This window comes from Drosophila montana, unplaced genomic scaffold (assembly GCF_035044405.1).
Source record: "Drosophila montana isolate Dmon_TW-CO22-7 unplaced genomic scaffold, ASM3504440v1 contig_3733_1, whole genome shotgun sequence".
Classification (NCBI taxonomy): Eukaryota; Metazoa; Arthropoda; class Insecta; order Diptera; family Drosophilidae; genus Drosophila; species Drosophila montana.
This window is the reverse complement of record NW_026998620.1, coordinates 9846089-9867867: the sequence shown is the minus strand read 5'-3', so window position 1 is coordinate 9867867 and position 21779 is coordinate 9846089. Positions and strand designations below refer to the sequence as shown.

At 42.5% G+C, this 21779-nt stretch overlaps 1 protein-coding gene across 1 annotated transcript; it reads left to right on the top strand.

The window, feature by feature from the left end:
* The first annotated feature begins 7223 nt into the window (after positions 1-7223).
* On the top strand, positions 7224-19051 carry LOC135436750 (putative mediator of RNA polymerase II transcription subunit 26). Its single transcript, XM_064694443.1, has 5 exons — positions 7224-7290; positions 15732-15825; positions 15920-17129; positions 17209-17418; positions 17483-19051. Exons 1-5 carry the CDS (start codon positions 7224-7226, stop codon positions 19049-19051), a joined length of 3150 nt encoding a protein of 1049 aa, XP_064550513.1.
* The last annotated feature ends 2728 nt before the right edge of the window (positions 19052-21779 follow it).

Here is a 21779-nt window from a genome sequence, read left to right as displayed (position 1 = left end):
TTGCCGTAAGGAATTCACAAATTGTTGTTAGGGCATATGCGACATTTTTAGGCGCTGCACTTGTCTTGCTTTGGCGAATAAATTTAAGAAGAGCTTATACATTTACGAGCCAGAAATATTGCAGGTGTATATGCACTGCCTACCTGAAATATATCTCGCTTAAGGAGTAGCTTAACATTTGGGCCGATGATTAGATAAATGTAGGGTATATCCAGAGAGATTCAGAGAGAGAGAGAGAGAGAGAGAGAGTTGGGACGCACAATACAGGGCAATTAGCATGCGAGCTATCTAAATGACTGATAAGCAAATATGCGTGGCCGGGAGAGCGCCACAGTAGATTAGCCGATTGGACGCGTATCCGTTCCCACTCCCGTTGCAGGTGCCGAGCAGCTAGTCCGCATTTGCAGTGCCGAAGATACTTCACTTCGTTGCCAATTCAGAAAATAGAAACGAACCTTAGAAGGACTGACAGATGCTGCAAGACAATTGGCGGGCCGTGGACCCTGAGCGAAGAGAGAGCAAGAGTGAGAGGGATAGGGAGAGAGAGAGAGAGAGAGGGAGATAGCCAGGGACGCAGGCACGCAGCAGCACAGACATCGATGCAGCCAGCGGCAGGCGGCAACGCAACGGCAGGCACCAAAATAGACGCCGCCACAGCACAGCGACACCTATAAATCAACATCAAGGTTGATATCCGCGAGCTTCTCGAGGAAGCATCGATGCAGCCCGCACCCGCCGCTGCACTCGCGAAGTTGCGAAATCGCCGTGCCGCGCATTTCGCATGCCAATTAATTGAGATTCACCAAAATCAGGCACAGCGTTGAGAGAGATGCATTTAAGCACATTTCTTTTTTTTTTTCTATTGATTGTCTAAGTATTTGGATTTCTAATTGTTTTATGCTTATTTTAACTTTACTCATGCCATTTGAATTTGTCCTTTTATGTCGATTTTCTTGTTTGTTTTCTTTGTTGCGTGGCTAGATATTTATAAATTACACAATATACACGTATATATAGATACAACTTATCTTAAAATAAATGTTAATTGCTCGGAAGTGATTAAATGAAATTCCCTCAATCCATCAGTTAGTTGATTTTATGTGTCCAAGCTATTTTGATTGGCTCTGATCAGTAAATGCTCTTTCTGCATTTTCTACTTCAAAAACTATATCAAAATATAAATGTTGTCGATTCGGTAGAGGTATTTTTTGGGATGGTTCATTTCCTAGATTGAATTTGTATAAAGGTTATTCACAATTCCAATTTGCAGACAACTTATATTTATTAATTATAATTGAATAAATATTGTCTATTTATACAATTTACATTGAAAAGTAATATACATATATAACATATATAAAGAAGAAAAAAGGTACAGACGACAGATTAACATTTTGGGATTGAACCTAATGGAACATGTAACGCAAGTAGGTGAAGCAGATTTGGTTTGCCGCCCTGAACAGAGTCCGCGAATGTTGAGAACTATCTTATATTTTCTCCCAAGACGAACAGGTTTCGATACTCGAATCCTTATGTTTGATTTAAACCCAAACTCATTACCATTTTCCGTGTAATATTGCTTACAATCAAAGTTAGTTACATTTTAAATACTATTTTAGGAGCTGTTTTGCAATGCATATCAATTCTCCTCCTAAATTGTTCGGCATGCCTAAAAGTATGCAGCAGCTTCTTATGTTTACTTAAAAGTATGCCCTCTTTTTATGCTATTAGATCTGATATTTTAGTTACAGCTGAAATTTTCAATATCCGCAAGAAGTTTAATGGAAAATTTGTATTTCGGGTTGTTTAGGAATCCGATCAGTGGTAATCCAATAAATACTGGAAGTCCAACTGGGCACAAAAAGTAATGTGTAATCCGAGCGCATGCGCGTTCTACAGGTTTCAAATATTTGGAAAACGAATAAATCTATTAGTTGCCATGCATTTACTTCTAGTTTAATATGTAACTGCCAAACAAATTATAATGACTCCTTACACAATTTGAAATGGTTATACAAGATGGTGAAATTGAGGCCTAAAAGAAATTAAGCATAAGAGAATATTTGGACAAAGCAAAACAATGGAGCAGCACAAAGCGAAAGCTAAGCGAGCCGAACGTGCGCCGGACCCAAACGAAAGACTTAAGCCACGAACTTGCGCTGCGGGACTGGAACTGGGAGCCAAGCAGAAGTAGAATGAGCCAAAGCATAAGGCAAATCAAGTTTGTGACAGCAACTGCGACGCCAGCGCCGATGCGGCAGCGCTTGAAAAAGAAAGTGCAAGTGGACGCGGATGCTTAAGTATTCCATCAGCGTAGCTCCATGTGTGTGTGTGATTTGTATTTGTATGTGTGTGCGTGCGTATTTTTGATTCTTCTTAGTTTTTGCTGCTCGGTTTTGGTGTCTGAGCTGCCGCTCTTGCTCTTGCGGCAGCCGAGACCAGACCAGACCAAAGCCAAGTTCGAGAGCGAGCGCGTTGGCGATGACGCCGACGATGAAGGTGAAGGCGACGGCGACGGCGACGGCGACGACGGCGGCACCGACGCTGACCTACTTCCGAGCTCTTACAATCAGAATGTTTTATGTTTCGATTTTATTATTTTATTTTGTGAAGTGTTCGTTTCGTGTATCTTTTCGATTTACTGGCCAGCTCTGCCGCAGACGTTGATCAGGCTGTCCATTTGTGTGTGCGTGTGTGCATGTGTGTGTGTGTGTGTGTGTGTGTGTGCGTGTGTGTGTTAGTGTGAAGTTACTTTTTCTTTTCTTGCGTTTTGTCTGCTCTCAATTGTTCATGCTGTTTGGTAGGCCTATGAAAGATACGCGCGTCGGAGCAAGCACATCTACACCAGAATAATTTCATGGTATGACTTTCCAAAAAATTGTATTTTTATGTATGTGTACCTTAAATACATAAACACACAATATATACACATCTATATACATATATCTGCTACAGAATTTCACTCGCTTGTGTTCTCCATACTGTTCGCACAACTATATATTTATATTTATTCGTACATATATTTGTACTTTTCTTCTTAAATTACTTTCGAATATATATATATATATATATAATATATTCTTAGCTACTTATGTCTTGTTAACTGGGCGTGCACAATTGCAAGACTTGACAAGGTTTATTGGGGAATTATAAAAACCTGATCTTCAATGCATATCATCTTATCTCAAAGCTGCTGCACTGTGGTTCAGCACAGGATTCTACTTTCCAACAACAATGACAGCTCTTAGAGTATAGTTCGTTTAGGTAAAAGATTATTATATCAACTAAAAACCAAACATATATATCTTCGCAGCACTTTAACCAGATTTTATTGTAGGTTTATTTAAAATCCGACAGCTAGCTAATTTTGGCCCACTGTGCGTCGTTTCCAGCTGCTGTTCCTGCTGTTGCATGACATAAACTTTCGATTGTCTGACTCGGTCGGTTCGTCACATAACTGTGACTTCGTCAGCCGAGAGATCTTCTGTTCTTTTCGTTATTTCTTAGCTTCCACATTAATTTGGGTTATGGGCCAAAATGGGTAATTGGGTCAGATCTCGACGGGAAAAGCTTTCAAATTCATTTCACTTAAAATTCTTTGGGCTTAATGTTTTCTTATTTTAAGATTTTTAGTCATTCGCTGCCGCTTACGAGACTTTATGAAATCACAAAACTCATTTCATTGAATTTACAACTTTCATGGCTTATTTCTTACATTTGTCTGGCCCTGCCATTTGGTGCTGGTTTAATGCGCTTGGCATTGTTTTGGTTGTGGCTTTGATTTTGGTGTCTTTCTTGGTTCTTACCCATTTCTCTTTCTTCTCTCTTTGCGCTGCTGGTTAATAATTTTATGTTAATTATTAAAAAGTGAAAATACATTTTATACTTACGATTGTGGCTCTCGCGTTTCAAAGTCTTGTGATTTTCCATCGTTCTGCCTCTGGTTTATATAATGCATGGAGCTGCTGCTAATTGAATACATTTGTCAATTGAGATCATTTTCATTTCGCAGAGGAGTAAAAATTACTTTTTTCTGACTATCACAAATATGGGGTACTATATGCTATTAAGTTTTATTGATGACATGGACTCACAGTTCTTGGTATAAATTGCTTGGATTGTGCACACATTAAGAAAGAGACTTGCACTGGATGATATGTGAGTGTATTTAACATATAACTTTCACCCAAATGGCAGTGAGCGCGGTATAACGGCATCATTATAACCATCAATCGGTCCAACGGATGCCACTGACCACCATCATAATGTGTTGATGCATCGCCGCCATCACCGACAGCAGATTATCAAGTACTTATGTGAACTCACCTGCACGTGAATAGATTACATATGTAACAGCACATACATCTGCACAAGCTTATGCCATGTGCACAGAATTGAAAATGTGTAAGATTTTGAACAAAAGTTTTACTCGATTCAAATTCTACGGCGATTTCACATGCTTGGGAAAATCTCAAAAGAAAGAAAAAGCAGTCAAAAACCCACAAAAATAAGTAAGAGTGTCTGAATCGGGAGGACCTGACTAGGTAATACCCTAACTTCCAGCTGCAAATAGCCGTAACATGTTATAAAAAGTATCTTTTAGATACAAAAGAAAAACAAGATATACATATATACGAAAGCCGTATCTGTGAGATTCAAAATGCTCTGTAAGATACAAAGGTATCTGTATAAAAACAATAGTATTTGCGAATTATAAAAGTATCTGCTAAATAACGCTCATAGTATCTGTAAATACAAAGCTCCGTATAAGATAATCAAAGGTATCTTTTAGATGAAAAATATGTTTAAGGCGTAAACCTATTGAAAAGATATAAAAGCCTCTACGGAATAAAAAGTATCTGTGAGACATAAAAGTATCTCTTAGATACGAAAGCAACTGTAAGGGAATTAAAAGTGGAGTCATTTAATGTTAAAAGTGTCTTCTCCTGCCTGTAACATATAACTGCGGAAACTTTATTTTAGCCATTTAAGATGAGTACAGGGTATAACTAGAGGCCTATCAACTGCTGTGCGAGCAGTGGGAAATTCAATTGAAGCGAGAGAGCATTAGATGGAGATGCAAAGCAAGAGAGTGAGAAAGAAATGTGAGCAATGAAACAGCAGACGGCTTCTGCATTAGAAAGTTTTCTACAACAACAACAACAACCAAAAGATAGTAACACCAGCCGCGCAAACGACAAAAGAAGCAACTGTAAGTGCAGAGCCAACAGAAAAAAAGCCTAAACATCGAGATACTTTTAACTGACTCGAAGTCGGAGACTGCGACTGCGACTGTAACTGCAAATGGTCGAGCCTCGATCTTGAAACGCTCGCTGAGCAGACCAGACCAGCAAACTGCAACTTAAGAGATTTTTCCAACTGCAGTACAAAAGTACACACACTCACACACACACGCCCGTAGATACATTTAAGCACATAGTTTCATTTGGTGCGCTTTCTGTGCTGCTTGGGTGTTTTTTGGCGTTTCTGGCTAGCTGCCAGGCAATTAAATTATAATTAAGAACCCATTGGAAATTTCACTCTTCTTGTGCGTAATTAGCCGTGAGCTTGGCTTTATGCAAATAAAAGTAAAACTGAAGCAACAATGGCAAGCAAATTGCTTGCGCAGAAGTTACAGCAAAAACAAAGCCCACAGAAAACGAGCAAGAAAATAAATGCACAATCGAAAAAAGTTTGAATTATATAATTAAAAAAAAAATCTTGACGAAAATAGACGAAAGTTGTAATTTGCAGCTAAGCAACGGCAAATACGCAAAAGCGTATGAAAGATAAAATGAAACAAAATGAAAAAAAAAGAAAATTAAAGAAAAAAGCCGAAGCACGCTTAGAAGGCAGTTGCCAGCAAACGGCATTCGCTGCGATAGCGAAGAAAGTTAAAGTTATAAAAGTCCATTTGAAGCAAACGCAAACGGAACGAAATGGAAACGGAACGGCCATAAACTGTAAATAATTAAGCACTGCCGGATGGTATCTCCGTGTATGTGTGTGTGTGTGCGCGCTCCCAAGGCGAAACTCTTACTGAAAGCCAAAAGCTCGCGCACATGGCAAAGCCAAACTGCAGACCAAAACAAAAGACTTCAACGAAGAACCAAACTTGAACTGAGCGTGCTCAGCAGCAAGTTGCTTGCAAGTGTGTGTGTGTGTGTCTATGTGTGTGAGTGAGTGAGTGTGCAGAGAAAGAAATGGAAATGCTAACAGCACACAGAACCAAAGCCAAGCTTCAGCTTTAGCGTGTGTGCGTGCGTGTGTGTGTGTGTGTGTGTGTGTGTGTGTGTTATGTGTGAGTTGGTTAAGCGAAAGCGTCGAAGCAAGCGAAACAAAATGGAATGGCATGAAATTTCTTAGCGATCTTTGAGGATAAGCGCTGGTTTCACTGCGCGCTGCCGCACAGACGTCTACAGTGGTTCGAGGCAGACGTTACGTTCAGACGGTCGGCGCGCAAGAATCGCCACCAATAACTAATAAAAACTAATACTAAATCTAAGACAACAACAGGCGTCTCGTGTGCAGAACTCTAAAACTTTTTCAGTTGGAAAACTCAACAAGAAAAACTCCTGCTTCAGTTCCAGCTAGAATTGCGGCTTTACTCAAAGTGTTAAAGTGAATAAATTGAAACTTTACAAAATTCTATAATTATTGTCTTTATGTAAAGCAGACAACGAAACATATGCTATACAAAATGTTGACAACTCTTGACTTTAGTGCACTTGGAATTTAATTTTCACTTGGCCCAGCCAAAATCATTAAATCCACAAGAAATAACCACAACAACAACAACAACAGCAACAACAAAAGGCAAAAGGCAAAAAAGTCGCATAAAACTGTTTTGTGTTCTCTGCATATCAAGCGAAAAGTGAAAGTGTTTTTTATCGGTGTGTTTGTGTGCTTGCGGCTTGGGCTTTGGTTTAATTTTTTAATTTTGGGCGCTCAGTGTGCGTGAGTGCCTCTTGAATTCCAAATATCTTACAATGGAAACAAGGCAAACTACCAAATAAGCAGCAGTAATCAAAGAGAAACTATCAAACCAAAAGCATTTCACGCCATTCGGTGTGTGTGAGTGTGTATCTGTAACTTAAACCCCATTGGATTACAATAACCAACAACAACAACAACAACAACAACAACAACAAAAACAGCAAGAGCATCAAACAAGCAAAGGATATACCATCCAGGACATCAGCAAGAACACATTACATTTGGATATGGCTGCCAACGAGATTATGGCACCGACAGTCAATGCTAACTGTCAATATTCGACCAGATATTGCTGTAAGTCAAAATATTTTTATATAGACCAAAGGATTCTCAACTTAACTAATCCAAGAGACTAGGTTCAGACATAATAACGCCTACTTCGCAGCTTTTGAGAAACTAACATAAAAAACCCAAACGAGAAAATGTTTGAAAAAAAAGAAAAAAACAAACGTCTTTTATAGAAAGTTTCAGAAGAGATTGCGCTCTTTGTCTGACTCTGGGTGTGCGTGTGTATGTGTATGTGTGTGTGTGTGTATCTTTAGCATCGTCTCAGCTGCAATCACCCAAAAGCCGTCGACGTTGTTGCCCCTGTTGAGCATCGGCCACAACTGCGCCAAGCGGCGATGGTTTCTTCTGCTTCTACTTGGTTGCGCAGTGCACGGGCAGCTCTGCAAGCTTTGGCAGCTCGCTCGCTTCTGCCTCGACTCGAATATTAATAGGTGAAAGTTGTTGCTTGCATCTTTTTTCTCTATCTGTTTTCTTTCCTTTTCTTTCTGCTGCTGCTCGGCGCTGCTGCTGCTGCGGCTGCTGCTGTTGCTGTCTCAGCCAGCCAAGACCCTTACTGGCTGTAAAATTTATGTTTCCTTTTTGTTTTTGCAGTTTTCTTCTGGTGTTGCCTTTTGTTTTCCATCAATTTCTCGTATCGCCTGCATTTAACTTGTTTTTATTGGTCAGGTGATTGGCTGATTTGTGTGTGTGTGTGTGTGTGTGTGTTTTAATCCTGACCCATTTTCACCAGCCCGAAAATTATCATTGTGGAAAATGGAATTTCCAAGGCGAAATTTCCTGTTGTTCGATATCAATTCTCGTAATGCGTAGCCTTCAAAAATTGTTGTTTTCGTTGTTTTGTTGTTTTTTTACAAAAAACAAACCAATTTGGAGCTGTAGAGACTCGGTCTGTCTTGAATGTGGCCTGGCTTTGTCGCTTTGGCATTTCCATTTCCATTATAATTAAGCGCTTACATAACCGAGTTTTGTTTACAAATTTTTGCTGCTGCTGCTGCTGCTGCTGGCGTCGTGTGTGCAGGTTCGGTTTTCGAGTTCAATGTCCCAACTTGTTGCTGTTTGGGTCTACAGACGTCGATTGCAACAGCTCCTGGGCGACACGTATGGATCTCTCTGGAATATGTGGCGTATGCGCAATAATTCCGTTTCGATTTCTGGTTTCGGCTCGCGATTTCGATTTCAACTTCGATTTCGATTTTGAGTTTGTTTTCGATGCTGTTATTCGTTTTGATTTCTATGCATTGATATTTAGTTTTATAAATATTATTATTGCTGGCACTTTTGCACGCGCAATTATTTAGAATGACTCATCGGGTTTTCTGTTGGCCAAGTCAAAATTGTGTTGCCAAAATTATGTGTGAGTGTGTATATGGCTGTGAGTGTGCTTTGTATCACGCGTTTTGCTTTTGAAGTGCATAACAAGAAAATAGTTTAAATGTTGGCGCTGTTGGCGAGTGTTGGAGTCGATTCGAGTGGACGTTGCTCAATAATACCGTTGCTTGATAAACCGCTACAAATTATCTATCTATATACATCAATATATGTTTTGTGTTGTCTCTGTATCTGTATCTGTATCTGTTGCTGTTTCTGTTTCTGTCCGTTTGTCGCTTGTCGTTTTTACTGTTTTCTATTTTCGTTTTGAATGCGATTATGCAACCTGCGCTTGAGCTTCGCTCGTTTCTTGTCGTTTGCCCCCAAATGCTGGCCAGGTAACGCGCATTTACCGCTTCGTTGTGGCATCTAATGAAAGTCATGTCATTAGGCAACCCCCACCTCGCACGCAACCTGCCCGAGCATTTGCTAAAAGAGAAATTTGACAGAAATGTAGTCCGAAAATATATCAATAGAATTGCATACTTTGGTGCAATTGCTTAAGCTTCAGACAGTGGCCAAAATAAAGAAAAGAGGTTAACATCTAGTGCAGTTTTTGGTCTTGCTTTCTAACTCCACTAATCCGCTGGCCACGAGACTTGCGTGAGTTTTACACATTTTCAATTGGAAGTCTTTCGCTTCCTCGTTAATAAGATTTATATAAAGCTGGCTAATTGCCACACGTAGCATACATTATGCAATGCTGGTTAATTCTACAATAGCTTTATTTGCTGCTTTCTTAACAACATTTAATTGGCCATCAAACGTCATTAAGACGCGCAAAGAGACGCGAGCTGAAGACGCGACAATGATGCAAAACTCTTTTATATAATCGACGAAAGGTCTTGTTAGAAAAAAGCGACCAATCCCCAAATTGAAACAAAAGAAAGATATATCAGATAGCCAAAAATTCGATACGGAGTATCTTTCTTGTCGGCTTGTAATTACTTTAATCAAAAAGTAATATTTTGTGGGACTTACAGCTAATACGTTCATTAGTACGCTTAAGTGCACAGTGAAAAGTACAAATGAGCCCTTTGTGCCTCGTACAATTGTACAATTGACGGCGCACACAAGGTATATATTTAATTCCATTCATCGAAACATCTACCCAGCCATATATCATTTTTTGCTATACACATTTCGCCAGCCTTTCTTTCCCATACATTTGGCCTGGCGATGGCTGGCGGACTACCACAACTGTGGTGCGCTCCGAGCGCTTGCTGTGCCACCATTTGAGCCACAATTTGGCGGCTGCCCGCATGGTTGGCTGCGAGTACTCTGGCTTTGTCGTTGCTTTAGCCGTTGCTCGCTGCTCGCTTACTTATTAGAACTTTCACTTTAGGTTCGCCTCAATTGGGAGCTCGAGTGCGGCTCTTCACACGCTTCTCGCTTTACCACCTCACAAAATTGGCTTTTATCTACATTTTCGTTTACTTTTTACACCCTTTCATTGTTAGAATGGCAATTGTATAATAGCTCAAACGGAGCAGAATGCACCTCAATTGATAGAAATATAAGAAAAATATGTCAAGTAAGCTACAAGATTTATGCTCAAGTCTTAGCGTAGTTTTATTACGAATATTTTGACAGGCAAGTGGGTAAATGCTTATGCAGAAAATGAAAAAAAAAAACTGTTTAATTATTTAAGAAAAAAAAAAAATATATATAAAAATGTTGGCTTTCATGCGGCGAAGGTTAAGTTTTTTTATGTAAGATGCCACAGTTTGATTTGATTTTGTTTTATTGTTTTGCATTGCTTTTATTTTTTTTCTTTCTCGACATAACAGCCGCAATATATCTACAATATTTTTTTAATGAATGATTTGGTTTTTAATTTTATTTTTTTTGCTTGTTTCTATTTTGCAATTTCGCGAGACGCGCCAAAGTCATTTGAACCTTTGTCTATTTGTATCTGCACAATCGCATCTACGGCACGTAACTAAGTGCGTGTGTGTGTGTGTGTGTGTGTGTGTGTGTGTGTGTGTGTGCATGTGTGTGTGTGTGTGTGTGTGTGTACCCTGACTCTTACCGCTATTTACATTAACATTAGAGCTTTACTTTTGCTACGTTGTTGTTGTTGTTGCTGTTTCTGCTGCTGCTTCTGACGGCGCAAAGTGAAAGTTGTAAGCTGTATGTGTGTGTGTGTGTGTGTGAGTACTGAGCCGAGCTAAGCTCAACTGACCTGAGCTGACGCATCGTGGAAGCTCATCAAAACTTTTAAGATACATTTATCGGCTTATGCATATATGTATATGTTCATCGCAACCAATTGATAAGAATATTAATTAAGTAGAAATGAAAAGTGTTTTTCATTTGCGTTTTGTACGCTTTCAAATAAACATTATGAGACAATCATGACAGCAATTAGAAAATGCAAACATTAAATGTCAAACACACACAACACACATGCTTGGGTTAATTTATCCGTTGCAGAAGTTGCTTATACGCCGTGTTGCACTTTCGAAAAAAGCTCTGCAGCGACTCAAGTGCATGTTAAACAGCGGACAGAAAGAAAGGAAATCTTTGTTAAAGTTCATAAACCTTCTTGCAACAAAGCGGCTAACGAGATGGCGGCAATAACAAATGCAACAGGCGATTTTCAGCAGCAGCAGCAGCAGCAGCAACAACGGGTTTCGACTTCTACTCACAGAAACATGAAAAGCAATAGGTTTTCCAAAGCAACAGAGAAATTCACCAAAGCGAGCGAATAAATATAAATATATATATATATATTTTTTTTCCTTCCTAAATTACTTCTGACAACGTCAATGATTACAATAATATATAATCATGATGGATGGATGATGATAATGATGCTGCTGTTGTGGTGCTGATGATGATGATGTTGCACGTTGCAAGTTGCAAGTTGCCTGTTGCCTGGTCATGTTTATAAGTAGTGCGGAATTTCCACAGACGGTTAGCGTACGTTCAACTTCAAAATGAAAATTGCAAAGAGAAAAGTCGACGGCACAGCCAGTTGCTCGCTTTTGGTCTGAAATGTCAGTTAATTAGCAACTTTTGACTTTTATCTATGTTGGCATTACCTTTCTTCTAAATTTTCGTCGGAAAATGTATAACAAATAAATTAGTTTGCCCCTCTGCGAATCACATTCGCTGACGCCTTAGATTATGGAATGGAAAATGCATTTCTTCGTCATTTGGGAGAAAGTAAAAGCCGAGAATTAAATACCAGCCTGGCGGCAGCGGCAGTGGCAGTGGGGGATTGCTGGCTGCCTGGTTGGCTGGTCGATGACTTACACGGAAAGCGCTGGCAATGCCGGCACACGGGGCGTATGCGCCTTGTCTAAGCTTTGTGGCCGTGGCGTGCGGAGAAAACTCTCAAGAAATGCAGCACAAGTAGAAAACTGACTGCAGCTGAGATAGCTGTAAGCCGTTGTCGTTGGAAAGCCGCATCGTCTCGTATTTCATTCGAGTCTGGTTGTTGTTGCTGCTGTTGTTGTTGTTGTTGTTGTTTCGGCGACTGCACAAAACGCAGCACCAACGCAGTCGAATTCTTCCATTCGCCTTGGCATTGCATTGCAATCGAGCAAAAGTTTCACATTGTATTCACGGACAGCTTCACTTAAGAGGAGATTGTTCAACTTTATGGCCTGCTATGGGGCATACCTTCCAGCTGTTTGTGAAACATTTAGAAAGGGGCGTCGAAGTTCAAGAGAATTTGCTCAACATTTCTTTTCAACTCGCTCGAGCTAAGAAAGGTCTTTAAAAAAAAGGGTTTGTACATTTAATAAACTCTTGAGAAATTTAAGATGCGTCATTTTTTGTATAGAATTACAAATTTCGAGTCTTAGAGAACATAATTTTTATAGTTTTTATTAATAATAATCTTCACGTTCTTCTGCTAAAGAAATCATGAACTTTGCTTCTTATTTTGTGCACTGACATTATCATGTCGTAAATCTATCTCTCTCACCCCTCTCTCGTTATGGACCTCGCCCCAGCTACACCCCCATCACTTTCGCATACGCTTATCGAGAGTAGGGCATGTTGAATGCTTCATTTGGTTCAACTGGCTTTATATGCAGAGCCAAAACACACCGAAATCCCAATGACCTCATTAGAAGTTCTCACGCAAAGAACAGATTGTGAAAAAGAAAGAGAGAGGGGAAAAAGCTGTGAAAAAGCGAAACGTCACGGTTAACAATTTCGCATTTCATCAAATAAACAAACAATCAAAGAAGCAGCCAAAGCAAAGCAGGCAGAAAGAACGGAGCAAGAGGGGGTGCAAGAGGGGGAGGGCGCGCAATCAGCGTGGCAGCACGAAAGAAAGGGGCCGTAACGAAAGGAAGCACAACAAATCGTTAGTCAGGTTTTCAATTCTGAAACCAATTATGCGTAAAAAGCAGACGAAATGGAAGATGCCGAGAAAAACGAAGAACAGAACAAAAAAACAAAAAAGAAAGAAAACGAAGAGAATCTCCAAGAGAAATGCAAATGTTGATTCATGGGTGATAAGTGTGCAGCTCCAAAGGCCTAGAACCGGTTCTGCGGCTACGAAAGTGCTTTAAACGGAAGTGAACATTGAGCACAAAGAAGAGTAGAGCAGAGCAAACATAGAGAAGTGAAGATGAAGCAGAGTAACAGATAAAGAACCAATGGCGTGCACTGAGAAAACAACACAAGCAACCACAACAACAACAACAACGGCGTTGGTCAAATATAGGTCAAAAGAGAAACTAACGGTAAATGTTGCTGCTGCTATTGTTGTTGTTGTTACTGGGGGACAGACATTTCGGCTTGCCTGCAGAGCAACATCAGCATCTCTCAAGCTACAGATGATTTGGGTTACATAAAAGGGCGCGAACGGAAAGTAGAAACCAGAAGACGTCTCTTCCTCGTGTGTGTGTGTGTGTGTGTGTGAGAGAGAAGTTGTGTGACGCGTTATACATACATACAAACACACGCGCACACACACACACACGCACACGCACCGCTGAACGGGCGCGCAGACGCACGAAAACTTGTTGCAAAGAAAGTGAAACTTTTGTGAGCCGCTCCCCCGGGCAACAATTTGCGCCACTTCTGCCCAAGCGCCCCACACATCGCCCAACCGACACCCCCCCGCCACCCCCTAGACCCATCCGCGCACACACTCATTTATGCTGCTCTCTTGTCTGTGGGTCTTCGCTGCCATCACGGCGAATGGGGAACGTGAAACCTCAACATGTCACGAACAGAAGGTTGAGGTTGTTTTACACAAGGCTTGCCCGCTCGGTGTCTTTCTTACTACGGTTCGCAAATCTCATATAAACGTATATTACATATACATATATATATATATATATATATATTTTTCCAAATTTGTTGCGCATAGTTTTTGTTTATCGAGCAGGGTTGGGCTAGGTTATAGCTTTTGCAGGTAGACAATTAAATGAATTAAGCAGAGGCTGGCGAAGTATCCGCAGATCGATATCGCGCAAATGCCCTTGCCCTGGCCAGATGCATAATGAGCACCTAATGTGTACTTAGTTTTTGGCATAAGAGCTTTATGATTGGGATGCAGCTGGAATTTGATTGCATTTTTCGTTTAAATGTGAATCCATTTCCCATTTGTCGAGTATATATAACACAAATCAAGTTTAGAAAGTAAACGGGCTGTGGGCCCAGCTAGAATGCAGGCGGCCCAGTCCGCAAAGCCTTCGCCATCTCCTGTCATGCATTTTGGTCGGTGCTCACCGTCGCGACTTTAGATCCGGCTTCGTCTGAGTAGCCAAGCCATTTTCTCTTGGGTAAAAAAAATAAATAAATAATCGACCGAAAAACTGAGCGAGGTAGCAGGCGCGCAGCTTGTGGCTGGCTTCTTGCCTTGGCTAAAACAAGAAATCATCAGCAGCAAAACTCAAGAAACTTCAAAGAAGGAAAAAAAACAACGCCATCAAACATCCACACACACACACACAACACACACACACACACACACACACACACACACACACACACACACACACACACACACACACACACACACACACACACACACACACACACACACACACACATACAGACGACGCGGCGAACAAAGAGCTGCAAAGAAATAGAGAAAGAAAAAAGTGAACGAGTAGAAATTACGGTAAATAAATAAAGAAAGACTGCAAAAGAAATAACCGAACGCCGTCATAAGCGAAAGTGAAATCTGCTAATGAATTCTTCAACGTTGAATAGTTTTCAGTCATTATGGTCGCCAGTCGAGTGTTGCTCGTGGCGTATACTTGATGGGCATACACACATGCCATAAATACAAGCGAACGCATGTGTGTGTGTGTGTGTGTGTCTTAAGATGCGACTCTTTGCGCCAGGCTGGCTTTGAGCTCGACTTGGCCCGGGGTCTGATCTTGCTTTTGGCTTTGGTTTCGTTTTCGATTTTTTTATTTTATTTTTTTTTTTGGTCTCGCTTATGGACTTAACTGGTAAAAGTTGCTAGATTCGTTATAGCAATTAACCAGCAGCAGTCGATTCGAATGCGAATTTAGCTGGCCGCGCAGGCATCGATTTTGGCCCAATCTTGAGATTGCAATGTGATTTACCCGTTGCGATGCGATGCGAATCGTGGCGCAGTGTGACGGGTTCATTGAAACCTTGCTGGCCACTGCTAGAGGTCTTTATCGGCAATGCGGCATAAACTTGAATTGCAGTGGCAAGTTGCAGTGGAAAGTTGCAGTCGGCCCCAGTCAGATCAATGCCCCGTGTAGATCACTTAAATCAAACGCTTAACTACATTTTTTAGGAATTTGTATTTGTATTTGCCAAGGAAGCGAAACTTGCAAAATAGCTGCGCAAAAATACTTTTAACAGTTTTTGGCAGCTATTTCTTTAGCTCCCGCTTTTGTATTTCCTCCATTTCTCATATCTGGGTTAACGCACATAACATTTTGCAATAATATTATTTAGATCCATTTGGAACCTACGCTCACAAGCTCACAAGTTTTTTTTTTTTGATTTTATTTTATTTTGTATCTACACATAACAATCCCTCGTCTGGGGTTACCCAACTGATTGCATAATGTACGCAATTGTTTAATTTGAAACTCATTTATTATGGTTGATTTCGTTTGCAGGGGAAGCTGAAAAAGTCAAATCATTGATCAGATTACGCGCTGAACTCTCACCACTCTTCACGGGCAAAAGAAACGCCTCGAAATATGCCTGGGCGTAAGTAGCGAATACTCCATTCGAGACACCAACGCCTAATCTGCGATTATGTCGCTTCCATGTCATTTACCGAAAAATTCCCTTTCATTTGCAGCGTCGTCGAACGTGAGCTTAATGTGCCGCTGCCGCTGTCGAAGATCATCAAGAAATGGAACAATCTGCTGCAGGAGTACAAGGCCATCAAAATGTCCGAGGAGCCGAAGCGACGGGAATGGCCGTTCTTCACACTGATGGACGTGTATTTCAGCGACCAGGTGAACGATCCGTCGTTGCGCCTGTTCTCGTCCACCAAGACACTCAAAGAGACACTGGACGACAGCGTCTTCGAGGATGATCCGATCATTGCATCGGCTATTGCGGCAGCCACCAGCGGCGCCTACATGGAAATCGATGAGCTGATCAGGCGGCAGAAGGAGCGCGCCGCCCTCGCGGCCGAGCGCAAATTAGCAGCAGCGGCCAGCGGCGCTAGCGGCGACTACAAATACGATCTGAAGCCAATGCTGGCCAATAACAACAGCGGCAACAAGTTCAACAGCAACAGCGAGATGGTAAAGCTCTCCAAGAGCGTCGACGATTTATCCATGCAGCAGTACAAGATTAAGCAGGAGCTGATGCGGCAGCGCGAGCAGGAGCAGCAGGAGAACATGGTCAAGATTAAGCAGCATGCGCGCCAGCAGCAGCAACAGCAGCAGCAGCAACAACAACAACAGCAACAACAGCAGCAGCAGCAACAGCAGCAACATCATCAGGCCCAACAGCAGCAGCAGCAGCGCTTCATGAGCCACCAGCCGTCACTGTCGCCGCATCCGCATCGCCTGTCCTCGTCCTCGACACCGCCAGGCCTGCAGCATGCGCTGCAGCAGCAGCAGCATCTGCTGCAGCAGCAACAGCAGCATTTGCAGCAGCATCTGCAACAGCAGCAGCAACAAGCCCAGCAGCAGCTGCAGCAGCAGCAACAGCAGCATCATCATCAGATCGCACACCCACATCAGCCACCCACGCCGCGCCCCTGTTCGCCGCCTACCACCGCTCAGCAGATCCACATCACGGCCACACAGCACCAGGCAGCTCAACAGCAGCTGCAGCAGCAGCAGCAGCAGCAACAGCAGCAACAGCAGCAGCACAAGCAACAGCAACAGCAGCAACAGCCCTACACCGATCCCAATACCATAGATCAGTACCTGCTGTCGTGGAACAATTTCCATGGCAACATGTGCCGCGGCTTTCACTCTCTGCAGAAGGACGAGAAGATGGTGGATGTGACCATCGCAGCAGGCGGAAAAATTTTTAAGGCCCACAAACTGGTAAACAGGCGGCTTACTTGACGGAACCGTTTCTCTAACAGTTGTCTTTGTTTGTTTCTTTTTGTTTCTTTCTTTCCAGGTGCTGTCCGTTTGCAGTCCATATTTTCAGCAGATCTTCCTAGAGAATCCATCCAGTCATCCCATACTGCTGATGGCCGACGTTGAGGCCAGCCACATGGCCGGCCTGCTCGACTTTATGTACAGCGGCCAGGTGAACGTCAAGTATGAGGATCTGCCCGTGTTTCTCAAGGTCGCCGAGGCCATGAAAATCAAGGGGCTACACACAGAGGTATACAAAGACGGGAGCACCGCCAATTAGGATTCCCTTAAGCACTTAATTTCTTTGCTTCCAGAAAAACTTGGACAGTGATGCCAGCGATATCAGCTCGCCGCTGGAGAGCGATGGCACCGAGTGCCGCTACGAGCGTGGAACGCACAGCGTCAATATAACTAGTGGGCATGCCGCTGGCTATGGACCAACTGCCTTGGAGCAGTCACCTCTGAATGGACCCAACCGATGCGCCACGCCCTTATCGCTGGCCAGTCCGGGCGGTGGTCAGGCACAGGCACAGGCTCAGGCACAGGCTCAGGCTCAGGCGCAGGCACAGGGCTATAGTGGCTTCCGTGAGCACATTAAGTCGAAGTCCACGCTGGCCGAGAGCTTTATAAAGAATCTCAATCGCAACAATAACAACAACAGCAACAGCGCCAACAACAACAACTACAATACTCTTGGCAGCAGCAGCAGCAACAACAACAACAACAACAACAATAACAACAACAACAAAAATGTCAGCAATACGAATCTGGCAGAGCCGGAGAGCAACTCCTACGCGATCCTGCAAGCCAACAGCAAAAAGATGCTCGACTCGGCACGTAAACAGCACAAGTACCTGGCCAAGCGCAAGATCCTGATGCACTATAACACAGAGCTGGGCGGTGAGAAGCGCTCGAAGGAGATGGACCGGGAGCGATATCCGAGTGCTGAGCGAAATGACGACGCCCTGAACAACAATCACGCATATGCCCACAGCCAGGATATCATGGAGCCCATCACAACGATTGTGCCACGAACGCCGGAGCCGCAGCCACCGCCAGCTACGCACAACAATAACTTCAAGATAAGGCTCGTGGAGAATCATCATCTGACCAATAGCAACAACAGCAGCAAGAGTTCCGGAAATAACAACAACAACAACAACAACAACAATGGAGGGCCTGATGATGAGGAAGCTTTGAATCTGGTACAAACGCCCAATGTCAATGGCAATCGGGCACGCCCACAAACCCCAACACCTCCGCCTGATATTCAGCTGGTGAAGCGTGAAGTGGAGCTTGAGGCGTCGCCAGGTGAAGCCACACACAACAACAACAACAATGGACACGATGATGATCTCTCCGCCTATGAGCGTAAATACGATGACAACAACAACAATCGCGGCTTGGACATGGAAACCGATTCGAACAACAACAGTAACAAGGGCAACACCGAGACGAACAACAACAACAACAACAATGGAGTCGGAGCCGGAGCCGGAGCCGGATTGGCACTGGCGCTGGGCAAGCACAAACTGTTAAATGCGATCAATCGAAACCTGGAACTGGAGCAACAGCAACATGTTGCCGAGCGTGAACGGGCAGATGCAACTGAACATGGCGGCAGCGGCAACAACAACAACAACAACAACAGCAGCAGCAGCAGCAATGGCGAGCACGACAACGATGACAACAACAACAACAACAACAATCACAGCCAGCACCTGGACTTGAGTACCATCAAGAATATAGCCACAGCGGAGATATTGTGTGGCCTGAAGAGCAAGGTGCTCAAGCTGGAGGAGGAGCAGCGCGAGCGGGAGCGCGAACGGGAGCGAGAGAGGGAAGCCTTGCGCAGCCTGAGCGAGATTAAAAATGCCGATTGATGCGACGGGGAATTGGGGCGGGGCTTAAATATATGAAAATATGCATTTGATTAAATTAGAGAGGATTTATAGTACATATAGCGAATCATCTATGTACGCTACATATAGTTATTTATTATACCTTTTAATATCGTTAATGTAATTTTAATGAACGGACTCACACACACACACACACACACACGCACACACACACGCGCACACCCACAAGACAGACAGACACACGCATACACAAACAGGAGCCAAGGCTCTCCCTTTCATTTGGTTAGTAGGTAGGCCTAGCATCTCTCCAGAACTCAAGATCAAGATCCCCTAGTTCTTAAGATACTCATAAAATTGTCGTACGATTTTCGTACATACTTATATACATACATATACATACTAACAAGAATTCACGAAATGAATGAAAAAGAAAAACATATTTAATATTAGCATTTGGAAATTGGCCCTGTTGCAATAAATTTTAAGCTCTTTATAAACAATAATATATGATATACAATGTTTGTGTTGTAGGCTACACACGTACACACATACATACAAAAAAAGGTCCTGATTACAGGTTTATTTAGAACAACACCTGATTTGATTAATTGCCAACAACTTTTGCAATATGTATTTTTATGATTATTAAATGTATCTCAACACCAATCATGCATACATACATACATACACACACGCATACATTCGCATTCACATACTATGAAATTACATACATTCATACACTCCTTCATATAAGAATGACATTCGGCACTGTTCAATCATGCCATGAACAAAAAAAAAAAAAACAAAATCAAAAAAAAGATAAAAGTAGATATATATGCATCTCGTTTTTAGTTTAAACTTGCCAGTCCTTTCGATTGATGCGCGCTGGTTCAATGTTCAGCTGTTTCGATGCGTAACGTAACCCTGGAACGGTTCCGGAACTTGTTAATTGTTTTACATACTGATGCGGCTGGAACCTAACCTCATATATGCAAGACAAACCACCCTATTATACACACTCTCAACAACAACCCGCACATTTGTTATTTTACATCAACCATGCACAGTGTAATTCGTACAATATTTATTAACATTGTTTACATTTACAACATTTGTGTAGAATTTCATGCTGTTGAACATTTTTTTTTGTGTAAACGGATAAATGAAATAAAGAAACTGACACATTCAAATTCCAAGCCGTTTTGCATTTGACCGTTAACCAAAGGCTGTTATAGCGCACAGGGTGTTCCAAATGCAAACATGTTCGTTAACAGTGACAACAACAGCAGCGGCAGTTTACAGTGGCAGGATATGTTCGAGGGCCGCTCACTTTCTATCTCGCTGTCTCGCTCAAACGCACTCTTGCTTTGAATGTGTAACCATATAGTTGGGTGTGCGTGTATGTGTGTGAGTATTGGAAGAAACAAACACGGAATACATTTTGTGTATTTTCGGTGGTTGACGGATGGGGGCGCGCCTTTTTTGCCCTTTTTTCGCGCGCGCATCCACCGCATGTAACCGAAAACGATACTGAAACACGAAGTAACTGTAAGCCGAACCGGCCGAAGCCGGCACGAAGTCCTGCCCAAACGGCACACACACGCACACACTCACAAACATATACAACGAAGAAAACGAACGAAATGGAAGGCAGCTAGCGCCTAACAGAGCCAGCTAACAGACAGCAGTTGGTCGTCCGTTCTGTTCTCTGTGTGAGGTTGTAAAAAGGCGAAAACGTCACGAGAAAAACCGGTTAATAAATTATTTGCCAATTTAATGGTAAATTCACAATAAATAAATGTGAATTAATATGGTAAAAAACGTAAACGAGCCATGGACCAAATAATTGTGCATAAAAAATACATTTGATATAGTTAAGCAAGTGAAAAACTAAAGTGAAAGCGACGATGAAAATTTTGCAGAATATAGCGTTTGTTGCGTTTTTTTCTTACACTCCCCCCACTCCCCTCTTCATCATTTCATTCTTCAGAGTTTGCGGCCATTTCGAAACTGCGCAAAAAAACATTTAATTGTATTTAGATGTGTACCACACTTCGATATACACATTTGGACATACATTTGGCCAGTTCTGGATCAGGAAAAGTGTAGCTAATGAAAGCCTTATTCAGTGGGAATACAATATGCGTTGCCCAGAGGATAGAGAAAATGCAATTAGCCAGGGCAGCACACCCGGTATGGATATGCACATCGGTAATCGGCTTAATAGAGAAAATAGTATTTTGGATTTTCAAGGATTCCCACAATTAAAGGCAGATAAGTTCGCGTACGACATGAAATGCGTAGCGGCATTGGGCGGAACACGGAAAGCGGGCGCAAAGCAGAAGCTGAAGCAAAGACAACGACCACGACGAGTACGCCGCGGCCGTCGCCCCGAAACAGGAACAAAGCAGCAGCAGCGGCAGCGGCAACGGCAACGGCAGCGGCAGCGGCAGTAACAACAAAAAGGATACGAGCCATAAATGAATTTCACGTATTTCGGTATACACACGACAAATGCCGACCAGGACAACGACGACGACGATGATGATGATGATGATGTTGTTGTTGCTGTTGTTCCTGCCGCTGGAAATAGGGTGGGTGGCAAGCCCGACGTCTGCGACGGTAGTAATACACACATACGCACACACACAAACCAACAAGCATACACACACCCATACTTGGCAGCTGGTGGGTAGAGAAAGAGTACAAACACAGGATAGAGAGAGAGAGAGAGTAAGAACTAGAGAGA

Bases quoted from the DNA above. Each gene is read 5' to 3' on its own strand.
- LOC135436750 (XM_064694443.1), top strand. From the start codon at position 7,224: ATGGCTGCCAACGAGATTATGGCACCGACAGTCAATGCTAACTGTCAA. The intron at 7,291-15,731 runs GTAAGTCAAAAT...TTTCGTTTGCAG, and splicing joins ATATTCGACCAGATATTGCT to GGGAAGCTGAAAAAGTCAAA. The intron at 15,826-15,919 runs GTAAGTAGCGAA...TTTCATTTGCAG, and splicing joins GCCTCGAAATATGCCTGGGC to CGTCGTCGAACGTGAGCTTA.